We start from the raw sequence: 16,292 nt of genomic DNA, 5'->3' as shown, positions 1-16,292 counted from the left end.
AATCTGTCTCATATCTAATTTAAAAAAAATTTAATTGACATTGCGTACATGCTCTTCTGTTTAGTTGATTAGTTTTCAATAACTGATGGCTTGGTTGGTTTATAAGAGGTATTATTACTTCCCCTTCTGTCCAAATAACGCATAGGTTCTGTTTTGTAACAAAAAAACCATTTGTGAAGCCCTATAGATTTTTCCCAATCAGTACTGTTTATAAGTAAAAATATTTTTTTTTAGATCTCTGTTGGAAATGTTTACCAGGCGTATTAGTTCGTTAACTTTTAGATTGTTATTTCGTTCTGTCTTAATCTTGACTTGAATGCAGGGGTGTTGATGGTTAATATGTTTGAATTTCTTTTGGTTTAGTTTACATATTTAAGGAAAAACTCTTAGTTTTAATGAAAACAAATTGTATTTGCAATTTTTTGTGATGATTCTAAAACATTTTTTTACAAATATAATGTAGCGATCTCATACGCATTGAGTGCTAATTGTTTAAAGTGGAACTGACTTAACACCGGGATGTTCTAAAACCCATTTATGAAAATAATGCGCTGATAAATGCCCACTTGAAATGAATTCAGCTTGTAATAATTAAAGTTATATATGTATATAATTCTTCCTTATTGAGAAGCGAGGCCGAATTAAACTTCTGCTATTCTGTAGGTCATAGCGCCTGTTAAAAAAGTACAACGCTACGTTGAGCGGAAGCATAAACGCTCAAACTCTTTCTGCATAATTTTAAGTATTAACCACAGGCAAGACGAGACTATCTTGCGAAGCGATCACAGTATCCGGAGCAACTTAAGTTCTGGATGCGGGCTCCAGTGATATCAGATTTTACCACACATGGGTTGTAAGGAGTGATAACCTTTTTGTTAACGGTTTCATTCGAAAATAATACAGGATAGTTCCTTACGGATTTTAATCTCTTCTTGCTACAGACATGGCTTTCCTCATATGAATTAATAGATTTTTGCAGATCATATGTTTTTCAATGATAAATAATTTCTTAGTTGGTTTCACGACAAGCTTGGGTTACTTAAGGAATATTCGAAACCTTATGCTGAAGGTGGTCTCATATGTATTGACAGATTTATGCAGATCTGTTTTTCGATTGATAATAGTTCTTTAGAAAAATATAGATTCCGACGAGAATGCTGCTAACAATTTTTTATAAAAAATAATAGATTTGTTTATATCTGATTTTACTTTCCAGTTAATTACTGAAACCATTTTATTATATTTTAAATGGTCACTTGTAGTATGACTATCCCATTAAACGGTTTGGGGCTTGTAATTAGTATAAAAAGTATATCGTATAAATTTCAAATCAAGTAATTATAAATATTTTACAAATACTTTTAAGTAACTCAGGGCGTTTAATGTAGTCTACATAGTTATTAATATATAAAAATAATTTCAAATAAATTCTTCTATTTATCAGTGAAGCATATAAATCGATCTTGCATGCATACATATAATTTGTTTATATAAACAATGTAACCAACTAGTAATTAAGAAAATGTAAATCCATAAACAGCCCGCAGAGTAATTTGCAGACGCTTAAATTATATTGTGGAATTTATCAACCCGATAACTTGGTAATAACTTTTTACTTCTTAGCATCGCATTACCATAAACTGAAAGTTAATAAACTCAACCTTACATACAACATGCAAGTGAGCATTTTATGGAAAATATCTTCAGTAGCTAAAAATTATAAATAAATGTATTATTCGTACTTATGTAGTAAGTCGGGTTTGTTAAAAACAAAAGATATACAATAACAAAAATATTATATGAAAAAAAACAAACAGTCTTTGATGAATAAGTATAATCAACGATCGATTTAGCCAAAAATCATCAATCTTGAGCGCAGCTGCCGTGCTAAGCAGTCATTTGTTGGAAGTGCATTTAACAAATTTTTATATAAATTTAAATTAATCAAATGTCTTCGCCTTATCTGACTGACTACGAGTTAGTTTAGTATGCAAATCACTGCAATTGTAATTCATGTCCACTTCAAGTGACCATAAATACAACTTATTTATGCATCAAATGCCTGATAGCCATCCACTGATGTCAGCGTAAACATTTTCGGTTCACCAAACAAACCTGGTAGCTCATTTCAAATACATATTTTGCAATAATGCATATCAAAACAATATAAAATACAAGAACATTAAAAATAATGACTTCTGTATGCATAAACTTTAATTGAGATTGGTTTTAAATTAATTTTAATTTATTAACATTTTTATATACTTTTTTTTTTAAAAAGCCACAATTGTCGCTTACTAATAATTTATTAAAAATTACGAGTATTATTTTCATTCGAGAACGAAATATTTCATTTAGTTTAATTGCGCTCGTATCTCAATGCAAATTAGGCCCAACAACAAAAACTAATTAAACAGTAAATAATAATTGGAAAATTATAACTTCTTAAGCGGCGATATGTCAACCGTGATCATAACATTAATTCTATTAAATGTTTGCCATGAACGCAAGTACACCACAACACTACACAACACAACACAACGCAACGCAACACAACTAAATACTATAGTACGAATAGCAACAGCGTTAGCAACATGTTGCTTCGATAAAAATGTGTTGCAATTAGCCACATGCAAATGTGTAGTTGCAGTTTTCACTGGAAGCTGCGTAGTACCAATATTTTAATATAATTAATATCTTTGTGTGCAGTTGTAAATAAACCGCAAATTGCTTAAGTGAATTTTATTAATTAAAGCGTGGATACATTAAGAAATCTGCACTTGCGATTTACTGAGACTTATGTGCCCATCACAACGGCTTATCGAGCTGTGATATACGGCAGCAGTTAATGTTACTGCTTGCTCGGCATTTATGGTAGTCGAAGTGTTCGTTACTTGCATAAATTGAGTCTCGATTACAGACTTGTAATCAAATTTATTTTTTAATTGATCACACGTAAGCAAATTAATTGAAATTAAATATTTAAATTTACACCAGAATCGCTCAGAAGTAGTACCAGTGCAATGGATCACTGTTAACCAATAAAGTTATTAAAAACAACAAAAATACAAAAATATACCAAACTAAACATTTTTAAAAATGTTGTGTGGGATTTTTTATATTGAAATTCTAAATTAAGTAATATTAATTAGATGTATAATATAAATTAATTTCAGATAATAATTAACTAAATGTTCAACATAACAAAGTACTCAAGTCTACATTAAAGTTGAACTCAACGGTCGAAAAATTTAGTTGTGTGAAACTCGATTGATCATAAACATTCGCAGTACTCTTTGGCTTAACTAAGTTGAAAGGTATATGAGATAGACAAATATATATAAAGTATTTTAAAGAACTAGAGAGGCTTGAATTTGTGTATAATTTCCTTTTTAAGTGCTAGATTCGTTTTGCTTTTTAATAATATATTGGTAAGAGTGTAAGTCGAAGTTAGAGATGAAGAGATTGTCTCATCCACAAAGCAAGTCCAACTTCATAAACGTCAAAACTAAGAGATAATGCTAAAAAATAAAAGATAATGATAATATTTTTGTAAATTGTAAACTCTAAAAAAAACCATAAATATCATATTTACACTAAATATTAAAATATCCGTAAAGTTGCAGCCTAATGTTTCCTTAAAGATCGTTGAAAATAGTATTTACCACTACTTTCTTCAATTGGCTAATTATATATAGAAGTTACATCATGTGTAAGTCTTCAGTTGACTTGACCGTTTAACGATGACAGTCTTTCTTTCCATAATCATATCTGGTTAATGATGTAAAACTTATGAGAAAAGTAAATGATTAAGTATTTCTCGAAGAAATTAGTTCTTAGAAAGGTGTTATTTTAGCAGTTTAATTTATTGCAATATAAAACATCAACTTTTTGTTTTCTTTGATTTCTTAGAAGGAATGTAGGTTAGTAGTAAAATGACGAATATCGCTAATTATAGGAAGTAGAAAGCTATGTGTTGATTTATCATTACACCCAACCAATTGTAGTATGTATAATACAGTTTTGTTAATTCCTTTATCTATGTTTATAGATCTTAAATATAAATAAAGCAGAAGATTGGTAAGAAAAATTACATTCTCCAAGCACATAGCTTATATGGCTTGACAATTGATTTGTGGACTTGCGCTTTGTTTTGATATTAAGTAAATTACTGTTCAGAAGTAAGTGAAGAAATTTAAAAAGATCATCAAAATGTATGTATGTTTGTATTTGTATATGGCAAATGATAATAATTTTACTCGGAAAATTTTACCACATTTTAAAAGCCTTCACTTGCAGTTCGTGTACTTACTGAACTGCTGAGTGTATTGGAGTAAACTGAGTAAGATTTTTAAATATTAAAATAGTACAGAATTCTTTAATTGCTTTCTATGTCTTCGTCCAAGATTACAGACCAAGCGACTTGTATGGGTGACCGTTTCTTCACTAGCTTGATAGAGACATCTATATATATTTCTTGGATGTATTTAGTTTTATCTACAAGATTAATTGGTTTAACAAGGACATTGCCAGGAGATAACAGAAAAGACAATCGATGCCTCCGGGCGGTAGTGCTCTTATAGCAGCACATACCCTCAACGTAACCTACTACATCGTTAGTAAATAGTATTGATGCATAAATATTAAAGTTTTAAATATTATACCAACTATTCCAATCTTGGAGCATTTTTAATATCCACTATGATTCTGCTGGAGCGCAGTGAACCGATTGAAAATATTTGAAGACCATATTCTATTGTAGTTATTGTTATTATATGCATTTCTATAAAACATGAAGAAGATGTGCAGATCTGTTCCTTAATTTAAGCGAATTTTGCTGAACATTTCGAACCATTTTGAGTATTTAAAGTGTTCACTTTAAATGTTGAAATACTCATAATGCTCTAAGGAATAATCATAATGCTCTATATCTGCTAATTGTAAAAGTGTCAGTAAAATTACATTTTCTATTACTTGATAAAACTACATAAACGAAAGTCTACTACATACAATGTATAAACTAAGTATTAGACAAGAATTACTGATGTGTCTTTTATAAAAATCAGAAAGTTCAGATAATGTCAACATTTATGAATTCCCACTTAAATTTCAAAAAACGGCACAACCAATTATCAGTTGATAACTTGGTTAAGATAATAGATACCTTAAAGTAAATACTAACAGCTTCCTGATTGTCTATGTTACGGCATATATTATTTAATGATATTACACAATATATTGTATATATACAAATATATAAAAAAATTAAATAAAAATACAAAAGTGAATAAAAACAATAACTAATCGAAGAAAAATCAAGCAAAACGTGCACAAAGTTATAGATAATTTCAAATAATTTCTAAATTTAACAACACAAATCAAAACAAATCATAATAATCAACAAAGCAATCATCAAAACTGCCAAGTAAATGTCAAAAATTATTGCAACTCCACTTGGAAAAGAAAACTATACCACAAAACTCCTATAATAGCAACAGCAACAGCAACAGCAACAAAAACAACTGCTACAGCAAAAACAACACCAACAACAATAGCAACAAGAATAGCAACAATCATAGCAACAGCAGTAACAATCACAGCAATAGCAACAACAACATCAGCAACATAACAATAACAATAGCAACAATAGATAAAGTTGATGTCTGTTGCAAGATCACAGTACTAAGACTGGCTCCTTCTAGGGGAAAACAAGTCGATTCGGGCACTTCTCCTTTCATGAGTTTTGCTTGTTTTGGGTTCGAGACACCAGAGTAAATGAGTGTGCGGTTGCTCGTTAGCTGATTTTTTCAAAATAAATATTATAAAAAATTATAAAAAAAAACCAAAATTCAGAAAAAAGTGTAAAAAATATAGACTTCAACTCTCATTGTTATTATAAATTGCAAATGGGCTATACGAAATGTCTAAAACGTCATTTCTGTTAACGTTACGTTTATTGCACTGATTTGAGGTTTCTCAATCTCTTAGCTGCTTGGCTATATGAACTCTTTGGAGTATGAAAGGTACGTTTTCAATTTAGAGTTTTTGATTGAAGCTAATGTGCCGCCGCCTACACAGCGATAGTTTTGTGTGCCATATTTTTGCGATTCGTTAGTGCGGAAAATTCTGAAAAGTGCTGCTGCTTCAAGATTGGAACTAAATGGGGAAAACCGAAACTATTGACGCTGTCAACTTTTTGTGCTTCATCAGCATTTAGTGCGGTAATAAGCACATAATTGCAATCCCAACCACTGCCACACAATAACAGGGGCCTTAAGTGCTGTTAACGGTAGCAAAACTTGGTATACATTTTTTTTGTGTATCTTGTCTGAGAAGAAAAGTGACTGAATAGATATGGAGTTTAATTTTGGCGTAGTCTTTTAAGCTTAACAATGCACACGTAACTGCGGCGGCCAACAAAGTAATGAACCATAAAAAAATATATTTTCGCAAATATTGCGAAATAAATAATCTTAAATGAAATCCAACCGACTACTGTGTAGTAAATCCATGCACCTAAATTTCGACTTTAATATTTGAGGTTGCGTTTGGGTAGTCTGTCAAAATCCAATGAAATTTTATACTACTGACATCATCTTAAGCTGACATTTTAGCTTCGTAACCCAATTTGATGCAGGGGATTAAAACCAAATCTTATTAATTATTTTAAAATGTGAGAAATATGAATTTATCTATATTTTTAATATTTTATATATTTAATAAACACGCTTAATGGCTTATGAGATAGGCACAAACGCTTTGTGAGATATGTGTATAGATAATTCAGTTTAAGTCTCTATTTATTTAAGAACAAAATTATAAAATTATAATTTATATATATATAAATATATAATTTACATATTATTTAAATTATAATATGTTATAGAGAGGTTTCGAAAAGTAGTGAACTATCATAACAAAAAGTCCTTTTTTAATGTTAGTTTAATAATTTTAATCATAATGTTATAAAACTTATTACATTGTTTTCATATTTTTTAGACTGGAAATAAGGCTCACAATGCTACACCTCTATTGTTCAGAACTATTTTATGAATCCTGTTTTTTTTTTATTAAACCAAGTTCTGTTTTTCGGAATTTTATAAGTTCTCGAGATTCTTGAGATAAATTGTAAGATGCTAGATCGTTCGGGTTATTAACAATATGGCTCAGATATCTCTCATTTTGCCTAATTAAATTAATGACTTTTTGTTTATTTAAAATCAAACATGATAAAGAAAACTATTAAACTGGAAATAGGTACATAGTAATGAAAAATGTCGACAAAAATAATAAATACATTATATATATACGAAACTTATGCTATTATATTACATATTACCAATTACACTCTTGCTAAAAGTTATAAGATCAAATGGTAAAAAATTACTCTCAAAGTTGACTCATAAGCTTGGTAGTGAGTTTTACTTATCTAAACATCTAACGCTTGTCTATCAACGTCAAATATATAGAAAAGTAAAGTGGAAGTAGGTATACTATCCTCTATTATTTAGTTAGAAAGTCCTCGTAGCCTAGCTATCTACATATTACTTTGATTTTTTTTTGTAACGAGGTGTAAAGCAATCGATAGATCAGTCAGTATGAGACCTCAACCTCCTAAAGTAAAATGACTATGATATCTGACGGTTTGGCCTCTCGGGATTACCGATTTGTTATTTCGTCAAGAGGCCGTCTAGAGCATTAAGCTTAAATGTCTGTTTTTTGTCGTTATTTCGTCAATTGACTACAGTTTTCAACATGTATGTTTTTATTTGTCATCGTTGCAGTTTTATGACTGCTGTCGGTTTTTTTTTGTTTTGGAATAGCAATGGATGACTTCACACTCCTCGTATCCTATCTATCTATATATAACCTATCTTCCTCCGCCAAGGATATAGACACATAACGTAGAAGTAGTCATATATCTAATAAAAATATGAAACAGAAGTTCCACATTTTAAACTGGTTTTCTTGCAAGTTTATTAAGTGTGATGTGTAATTTACAATTAATCCAATTCCAATAAATCCAATGAATATAAGCACTTGGCTGATTTAAATCTTGCAGATGTTGTGGAGAGAAATTAAGATCTATGGACTCATATGATTGTACTCCTTAAGTGGTATAACAAAACTTATGGTGTTGTTTTTCTGACAGATACGGATATGATCTATGGGTGTTGCTATGGAACCATATTTGTCCACTCACATTTCGTCTAACAGTCTAGTGTCTCATAAGAACCAAAATTATATAATAAACTTCAAAGTTCTTCTGAAGTTCTATATTTTAGATTAAGTGTACGTTTTCCTAAAACAAGTTTCTGTAATAAAGTTTCTTGTTGGCGAAGGCACAACTCTTCAAACTTTTTAACAATATTCACTGTACTAAGGATCCCAAACTAAATATGGTTCTAAAAGTGAAAGTAAATGAAAAACGGATTTACGTGAAATGCGAAAGTGCTTACAACATAGAATGTTAAAAATATTGAAATTTGTATATTAAACCTTTAAAATCTTTAAAAAACAGACATTTCATCACTCCTTAACCATCTTTTATTTACTTGGTAAATATTATCAAAATGGATTTATATATCTTCAAATTTTGAAAACCTTTCCAGTATTTCAAATATTCTAAAATATTCTAAAATTGTAACTGCATAGCATTATTAAGCAATATCTGACCTTCACCGAGATCGAGTGGAAACCCATTAATTTTATAACTAAATTGCATGCAATAACAGCTATAATTTCATTAATTATTTATAATGTAATTTTATTTAACAGAAATACGGACTTAAAATTCAAAAATTCGAAAACTGGACCTAGAAAATAATTTTTTTTCTTCATTATAATTTTAAGTAGAACCAAAAAGACAAATTAAAACGATTAACAATTTTAAATGCACCAAATGCGCCAAACGTGCCGAAGTCATGAATGAGTCCAAGTCGCCAGCAACAAAAAACAAATCTTTTGGACTTACAGTGAGTCAGCAAAGTACAGAGACAAACTGACAAAATGACAAACAGACAAACAGGCTGACATACTTCTTAACTAACGCCAGCAGTAATGATGTATTTATGGTTATTTATGTAAATACTTTTCGTGAATTTAATTAAATTTTGGGTTAAAAATAAATTTAAAAGAAAAAAGGTGCATTAAAGCAATAAACATTGTTGCACGTGTCTTGTTGCAGCAACAAAATTCGAAAATGTTAAGACATTGAGATTTTTTAATAATTTTAATTTATAATCCAGCGCTCACGCAGTTGTAAATTAATAAAAAAAAAAATTAAATGAGTTTGAAGTTTTAATTTAGTTGAAACAACTTTATTAGAGTTGAAGTGATGAAGTTGTAATGTGGTATTTATAAAAAATCAAATCTTTCGTGATTAAGAAGTCAGATCTACTGTGTATTCTTGTACGCTGTAAAGTGGTTCTTGCGAGAGAGAGCTTTTACAGAAATGTGAACAAATAGAGATCCTAGTTACAAACAGATGAAATGAGGTAGTATTGTCATCAGTTCAAAACATATAGCTGTTCCATGAAAGTTGCAGTTTAATCTAACTGCTCCGTAATATATGTATTGATCAAGTTGGGAAAAGACTGCTTGCGTAACTGACGTGAAAGAGTTTATTTCGTAATATATACAAACATAATTTAGTTCAGTATATCATTCAGTTATGGTGTGATATTTTGTAAATACTACTTTTTACTTTCTTTCTATTACTTGCTACAGTTAAATTGGCAAACAAAAGTACCTGAGTATAGTAAAGCAATACTGGGCTGTTGAGTCCTATTGTCAGATATATAGGTTGACTTGGTCTAATTTGGACAAAAAATGCACTAGTCAGCTATTTCAAATAAGACTGAATCTGCTCAGCTCCACGGTAACTGTGCTGACGGGCCACTACGCAATAGAAAAGCATGGTATGACACTGGGTCTACCCTATAATGACTCTTGTTGTGGCTGTCACTCTGAATATGAGGAGAAGACCGTGCTCTATCTCATGTGTCAGTGCTCGTCTTTAGCTAGGAGAAGATCAAAAATCTTCGGGCCCCCTTTTCTTACCGACCTGTCAGAGCTGTCATCCTGTAATATTAGGGATTTTGTCAAATTCATAGAATTGTCAGGTTGGTTGGAGTTGGTCGTGTACTGATCTTTTAATCTATGTACGTATCAATGTTATTCCTGTGGTGCCATAGTAGGCCATTATTTGAGCTCAAGTAGGCTTTTTGGGAACAAAGTCTCCACTCCAACCTACCTAGCTATGTACTTTCTTTTTATTTTTTTCTTCTTTTAGTTTTTGCACAATCTTCAGATATTAAGCAATACTTATGAATATATCAAACTATGACATTGGAAAAAAATCAGTCAGTGGTCTTTTCTCTTGGTTGTAACTGATACTGAGAATTTTTTGATCTTTTACTATTTTGCACCTTGATGTATGTTTGAAGTACAACTTCAAAATGGGGCATCATAACCTCACAGTATTCGTTTCTTTAACTTATAAGAATGACTTCTTTATTTCCAATGAAGCGCCTTTGGGAAATGAGTTATGATTTTAAAAAATGATTAAAAATGCTCCTTTAACGTTGGGGGTGTTACGCAAGTCTCGTGTAATTTTCGTGCAAATTACGATCATTAGTTTAAGTTGAAAACAGAAATGATTGTCTTCATCACCGGCAGTGCGAGTATCTTCTTGCAAGCATCTTTCTGCAAATACTTCTCGGTAATTTCATAGTTTCTGAAATAATTACCGCTTGGCGGATTTTAAAATTCTTTTGATGTGTTTATCTGCAGTTTGCTTAGCAATTTTGTTTAAAGAAAAAAATCTGCTATATTTGGTTGCCAACACTCCAGGTGTTGATGACATACACAAGACCAATGGAATAATATCGGAGACTTGTAAGGCACGCATACGAGGCAAGACGTTGGCGAACCAATCAGTACGGATAGACAGGCAGACGACATTGTTAGCATGCATGTCATGGCGCTGTCATTCTGACATTTTTTCTTGCTTATTTTGTATTTTTATGCTATATTATTTGCTGTACGACACACAGTACAGCACACAGTACAACATACTGTACTGTACAGTAAATGCAAAATTATGGCAAATTTGCACAAATAAATTACAAAAAATCATAAATTTTTTTCGCATTTTAGGAGAGACAACACTGAATTCTTTACGGTGTATAATCACCGCGCATACGTCAAATATTGTTTATTGTATTTTCAGCTCACAATTTCGGAGTTTTCGCAGTGTATCATTTGCATGAAATAGGTAGTTTAGAATGAGTTAAGATAATTGCTTGAATTATTTGAAATTCTTACATAAATGCTGTTTCAGAAACGTTTTTTCAACTGAATTGTTAAATAATTTCATTTTATTTTACAAATTTTTTATTTTTTGTATTTCAGGCGAAAAACCCTACACATGCCAATGGCCGGAATGTGAATGGCGATTTGCGCGTTCTGACGAACTGACAAGGCATTATCGGAAACACACCGGCGCCAAGCCTTTCAAATGTGTCGTCTGCGAGCGTAGCTTTGCACGCAGCGATCATCTGGCACTGCACATGAAACGTCACCTACCTAAGAATAAGTAAAGATACGCACATCGGATTCAACTAAAATTTTCCAAATCAATTGCTGAGCCACAAATTTCAAACTATTAGCGAATAAGTTTATTATTACGAAGAAAATTGCATTAAAAGTAGTTAAAATTATTAACAAATAATGAGCAAATGCATAGTTTTAACGTAAGTAGTGAAAACTCATCTTAACACAAACAATCCAAAGGACTTTAGTTATTTAGTAGCAAGTTAAGTTAATAATAATTTAAGTTAAAATATATGTTTTAAATTAAAATAATAATTTTTTCAAATATTATAACAAATTTGTTAAAATTTTACAAAATCTTTCAATTCTATTAAAGATTTACTGTAAATGATTTTCCTTGTGCATATCCTTTTATATTTAATATACTTAAATTGTTCTAATTGTTTTAGTTTCTATTGCACCAAGTAATATTATTTTTATTTTTTTATTGTTTTATTGTATTCTTAAATTGAGAAAAACTAAACAGAAACTTTAAAGGATATTTTGAGGATATTATAGTCACTCATCTATAGGTGTATTTATCTAGTTAGATTGCAAACAGACTAATTGACCTACATAAATATGAATAAATACTTTAATAGCAGATTAAAAGTCCTATTGTTGGCAAAAAGCAAAACAGATCACCTGAGTGGTTGTATATATTATTTTTTACCAAACAATAACTATATGCAATAAAAAGGTTACAAAGATCAATATAAAATGATATTATTATGTTGAAGCTGTTTTAAGCTAGTGCACTTAAGCACTTATACTCTTTTTGAACTCGAGGTTTCTTCAAAACCCCTCTTTACACCTTGACTAGATTATTGTTTATCACTTCATTGACTATTGACTAAGCAATAAATGACCTCAGATCTGCATACCTCACCGAGGAGCCGGTAACCATTCTGAGATTTAAAAATGCGGTGTTGGTAAGTCTATCAGATTTCGCAAATAATTTCAGGGATCTATCCTTTATGTATTTTTTGATGGGATCAATCTTGATGTAGCTGAGGATGATAGGTTTCCGAATTATATTTATTCTTCTCCAACTACTTTGTTCCAAAAGAATTGGTTTTCTTTCGAGCCATAGATAAACGAGCCGTATCAAATAAGCACATTGAATATTTATTGAATAATAATTATTATAAAAAGGGAATACAGTAACATCTAATTAACTAGCTGAGAGAACTATTTAATAAAATGTGACTTTAATAACGAAAAAAAATCTCATCTCCAGTTGTTCCTTACATAGGATTGATGTCTATGTGTATTTTCTTTATATTCTATTTATGTAATACTTTACCTCTATCATTTAAAGTATAATAACTAAAATGCTAATATTACTTTGTTGGAGCTAAGTAGCATATTAAATGATTCCTTTACGTCAACGTAATAGTGGTAATTTAACAGAGATTTAATTGTTTATTTATGAGTCAGTGAAGAAGTAGGCCCCAAATTTGTCCAGCATAAATTTCTTTGCGTTTTCTACCACAATGGACCCTCGCTTTAAAATATCATTTTAATCATTTGATTCCAAAAGCCTAGGATTAAATATAAAAATACTATATGTATATAAATATATATATATGCTCATTGTAAGTAAAATATCTTTAATTGTTTTATTATTGATTTAGATGGCGAGGATCTTTAGAGAGAAACCGAACATATGCAGTAAGAGTAATATCACCAACAAATACAATTTTTCTTAGCATGTAAATTTGTTTATAACTTTCCAATACTGCTGTTCACTCTTTTAAAAAGAACTAACAATCTATTTTTCTGTATTGTAGAAAGCTTTCGGTACTGGAAGCTCGTATTACTTGCTTATTGCATAAAGAGAAGTGTACTCTGTTATTGATATCTGTTTTTTATGAAGTTGCTTACATGAAACTAAGTTTCCAATTGTACTAGAAATATTTTTGTTCTAACGCTCTCTCTATTTTAATGCTCTCTAAGCGTCACTTATTATACTTTATGTTTCTCTATACTTAGATAAACAGTGACAAAATCCTTACTCAAAGCAAAAAAAATATGTATTTTTTCCGTTCATTCATATTTTCAATTGGTTCAATTTCAAAGAAAATGTAATATACATACGTTCTACTGATAGTTTATACCCTCATTAATCCTAGTTCAAAAAACTTTTTACCTCTCCGTTCGAGGTTCACGAATCTCGAATGTGCTGTCAAGACATATGTTCGACGGAGTGTTAACTACTTAAATTTGAAAGAGGATTCATATAAACTGAAAATGAGCCAAAAGTAATAACCCATTGTGTCTTTTACTGTGACTGAAATATTTTCAATAACTACATTTACTTTTCTCACCTCTTTGTATGTAGTATATCATTAAGTTTAGATGCGGTCTTAAACAACATATTATTAATAAAGCAAACCCCTTTTCTTTATTCGCAATAATAAAAAAGCTGGTTTGCATGGTTACGCGGTTAGATCATGTTCTAGGGTCCTAAAAATGTATTAAATTTATTTTTACATTAAATAAGGTTTTATTATAAAGTTTTTTATACCACATAATAACAATCTTAAAGATTGTTTAATAAGTCTGTTAAAAATAGCTTAAACTTGGTAGTGTAAAGCTTGGAAGACGTGTTAAGAATAGAACTTCATGCACATAATTGATGTGTAAATATCATTTACTTTCTATATTATATCTTCTACAAATATAAGTGAAAGCTTAGCTTCTTCTCGCATCACTAGGAACCAATAATGCCATATGTTTTCAGCAATCAGCCAGATGAGCTTTACCTAACATCTTATAGACTTTTTACTTGGAAGATTTTTATCAAATATTTTGAAGAATTTTTTTAAGAATTGTAAAAAATATAATTGTAAATTTGTAAATTTTTCTTTTACTAATTATTTAAAATAGCCACAAAAGTTTCTGTTTAGTGAAAATTTCTCAATTTATTTAAAACTTTTCCACTAAAATATTTTCCCAGTGCATTAAGCTTTTAAAATGATTTTTATTTAAAAAAAAAAAAATTAAAAATTAGGAAATTATTTAAATAAAAGTTTGTAATTTTCTCATCACTTACTAATATAAGCTAAACATTAACTAAAAACTTTTCTATTTTAAGCGATTACTCTTGTGTATACGTTCCGTGTTAGTTTGTACTAAATAATTAAAACGTACTTGTAATTATCTTAGATGTTAACTATTTAAGTATAAATATGAAAATGTCACTCAAATTGTTCTCTAGCATAAATTATATCTGAGTGCAGCGGAAAACTGCTGCAGGAATGCGAATTTCAATTACGAAATTAATTTAATTAAATAAAAAACCACCAAAGTGCTGGCACAAAATTTAATAAAATAAAAAATATGTTTTTTAATTGTTTTAATAGAGTTTTAAAGTTTTTAAAATTTCAAAGGTAAGGTGGAACCAGAGATAATAGACTAGGCTACCTCTAGTGGAACTATTCAAAACTTTAACAGTGGTTAAGGGACAAATAAAATGTGATATACATAGTTTTTAACACTACATTTAATATTCAATAAAAAGTAAAAGTATTTACATTAATTTAATTTAATCTTTTATTAATTACACAATTTCAAGTGGATAGATTTCTAAGAATTTCTTAAGACTAGCCATTCATAATTATTATATGGAAAATATTGATTATGGCAACCACAACTTTAATTAAAATGAATGGTTTTCTATTTATGCAAATTAAAAGACTTAAGTATATAATTAGATATTAAACAATCACTTCTATAATACAATTTATTAAAATAAAATTGATGCATATTAAACATATTTATAGATTGAAATAATAATGTTGATTACAAAGATTATCTTCACGATTGCACCAACTTACCTTGTGGAACAACAAAAACGGCAGCTGCTCCAATTGTAAATTCTAATTATTTTTGAAATAATTATGATATTCTTGTTGTATGATGTTAACTGACTTGTATTATCTGTTACCGTATCGTATGAGAATTTTCAATTTAAAAATTCTCATCAGTTTCATATTGCCCAGACTCACACACGATAATTTGGTACGAATGATCACTGTAATTATAATTGTAGTATAAATTAATTATACAGTTAGACTTAATTAACAAACTTGAAAATTTACTTATAAATTACAAAAGTTTAAAAAAAAGTTCTGAGTAATAAGTAATTGAGACCTTTTAATTTCAATATCGATAAATTATTGATGAACTATGCAGTTTAGTGAAGCAACTAAGTGGAAATGTACGAACAATTGCATATAAACATGTTTATAAACATACGAGTATGTATGAAATGCTACAGTATCCATCGATTGTACACAGATTTGATGCTAACAAGGTTGTTCTCAAACGGTACAAGAGCATGAATGAATGAAGAAATTGGTATGACTATTACAACTGAGTCAAGTGGATAAGTCATTAATCAATGGGACACAAATTAATATATACCTTTGGGAATCGGCAACATCTGCAAATCGGCAATATGAAAAGTTGAGCTGCAGTTGGGCCATATAGACGATTGACGTATTTATGTGGAATAAGAGTCGGGTTAGCGCATGGCTACATCCTGATCTCAATTGGACAAGAACAGTTCTTGCTGCACGAGGGAAAGTCATTTGCAGAGATTTCAGACGAAGAACTTTTAAGAGTCTTGCTGTTATGTAATGTGGGTCTACTCCGGAAATGACCAATCTTCACAGATGACCGTATACATA

At 29.9% G+C, this 16,292-nt stretch overlaps 1 protein-coding gene across 1 annotated transcript in view; it reads left to right on the top strand.

The window, feature by feature from the left end:
* Window positions 1–11,813, top strand: part of LOC119673518 (dendritic arbor reduction protein 1-like) — a 33,636-nt gene extending 21,823 nt beyond the window's left edge. Inside the window, exon 5 of the mRNA XM_038084811.1 lies at window positions 11,416–11,813. Coding sequence (XP_037940739.1) covers window positions 11,416–11,603 — 188 coding nt within the window. The 3' untranslated portion in view covers window positions 11,604–11,813. The remainder of the gene's footprint in view (window positions 1–11,415) is intronic.
* The last annotated feature ends 4,479 nt before the right edge of the window (window positions 11,814–16,292 follow it).

Source organism: Teleopsis dalmanni, chromosome 1, assembly GCF_002237135.1.
Source record: "Teleopsis dalmanni isolate 2A chromosome 1, ASM223713v2, whole genome shotgun sequence".
Taxonomy (NCBI): domain Eukaryota; kingdom Metazoa; phylum Arthropoda; class Insecta; order Diptera; family Diopsidae; genus Teleopsis; species Teleopsis dalmanni.
The sequence above is the reverse complement of the archived record's forward strand: the minus strand, read 5'-3'. Positions and strand labels throughout refer to the sequence as shown.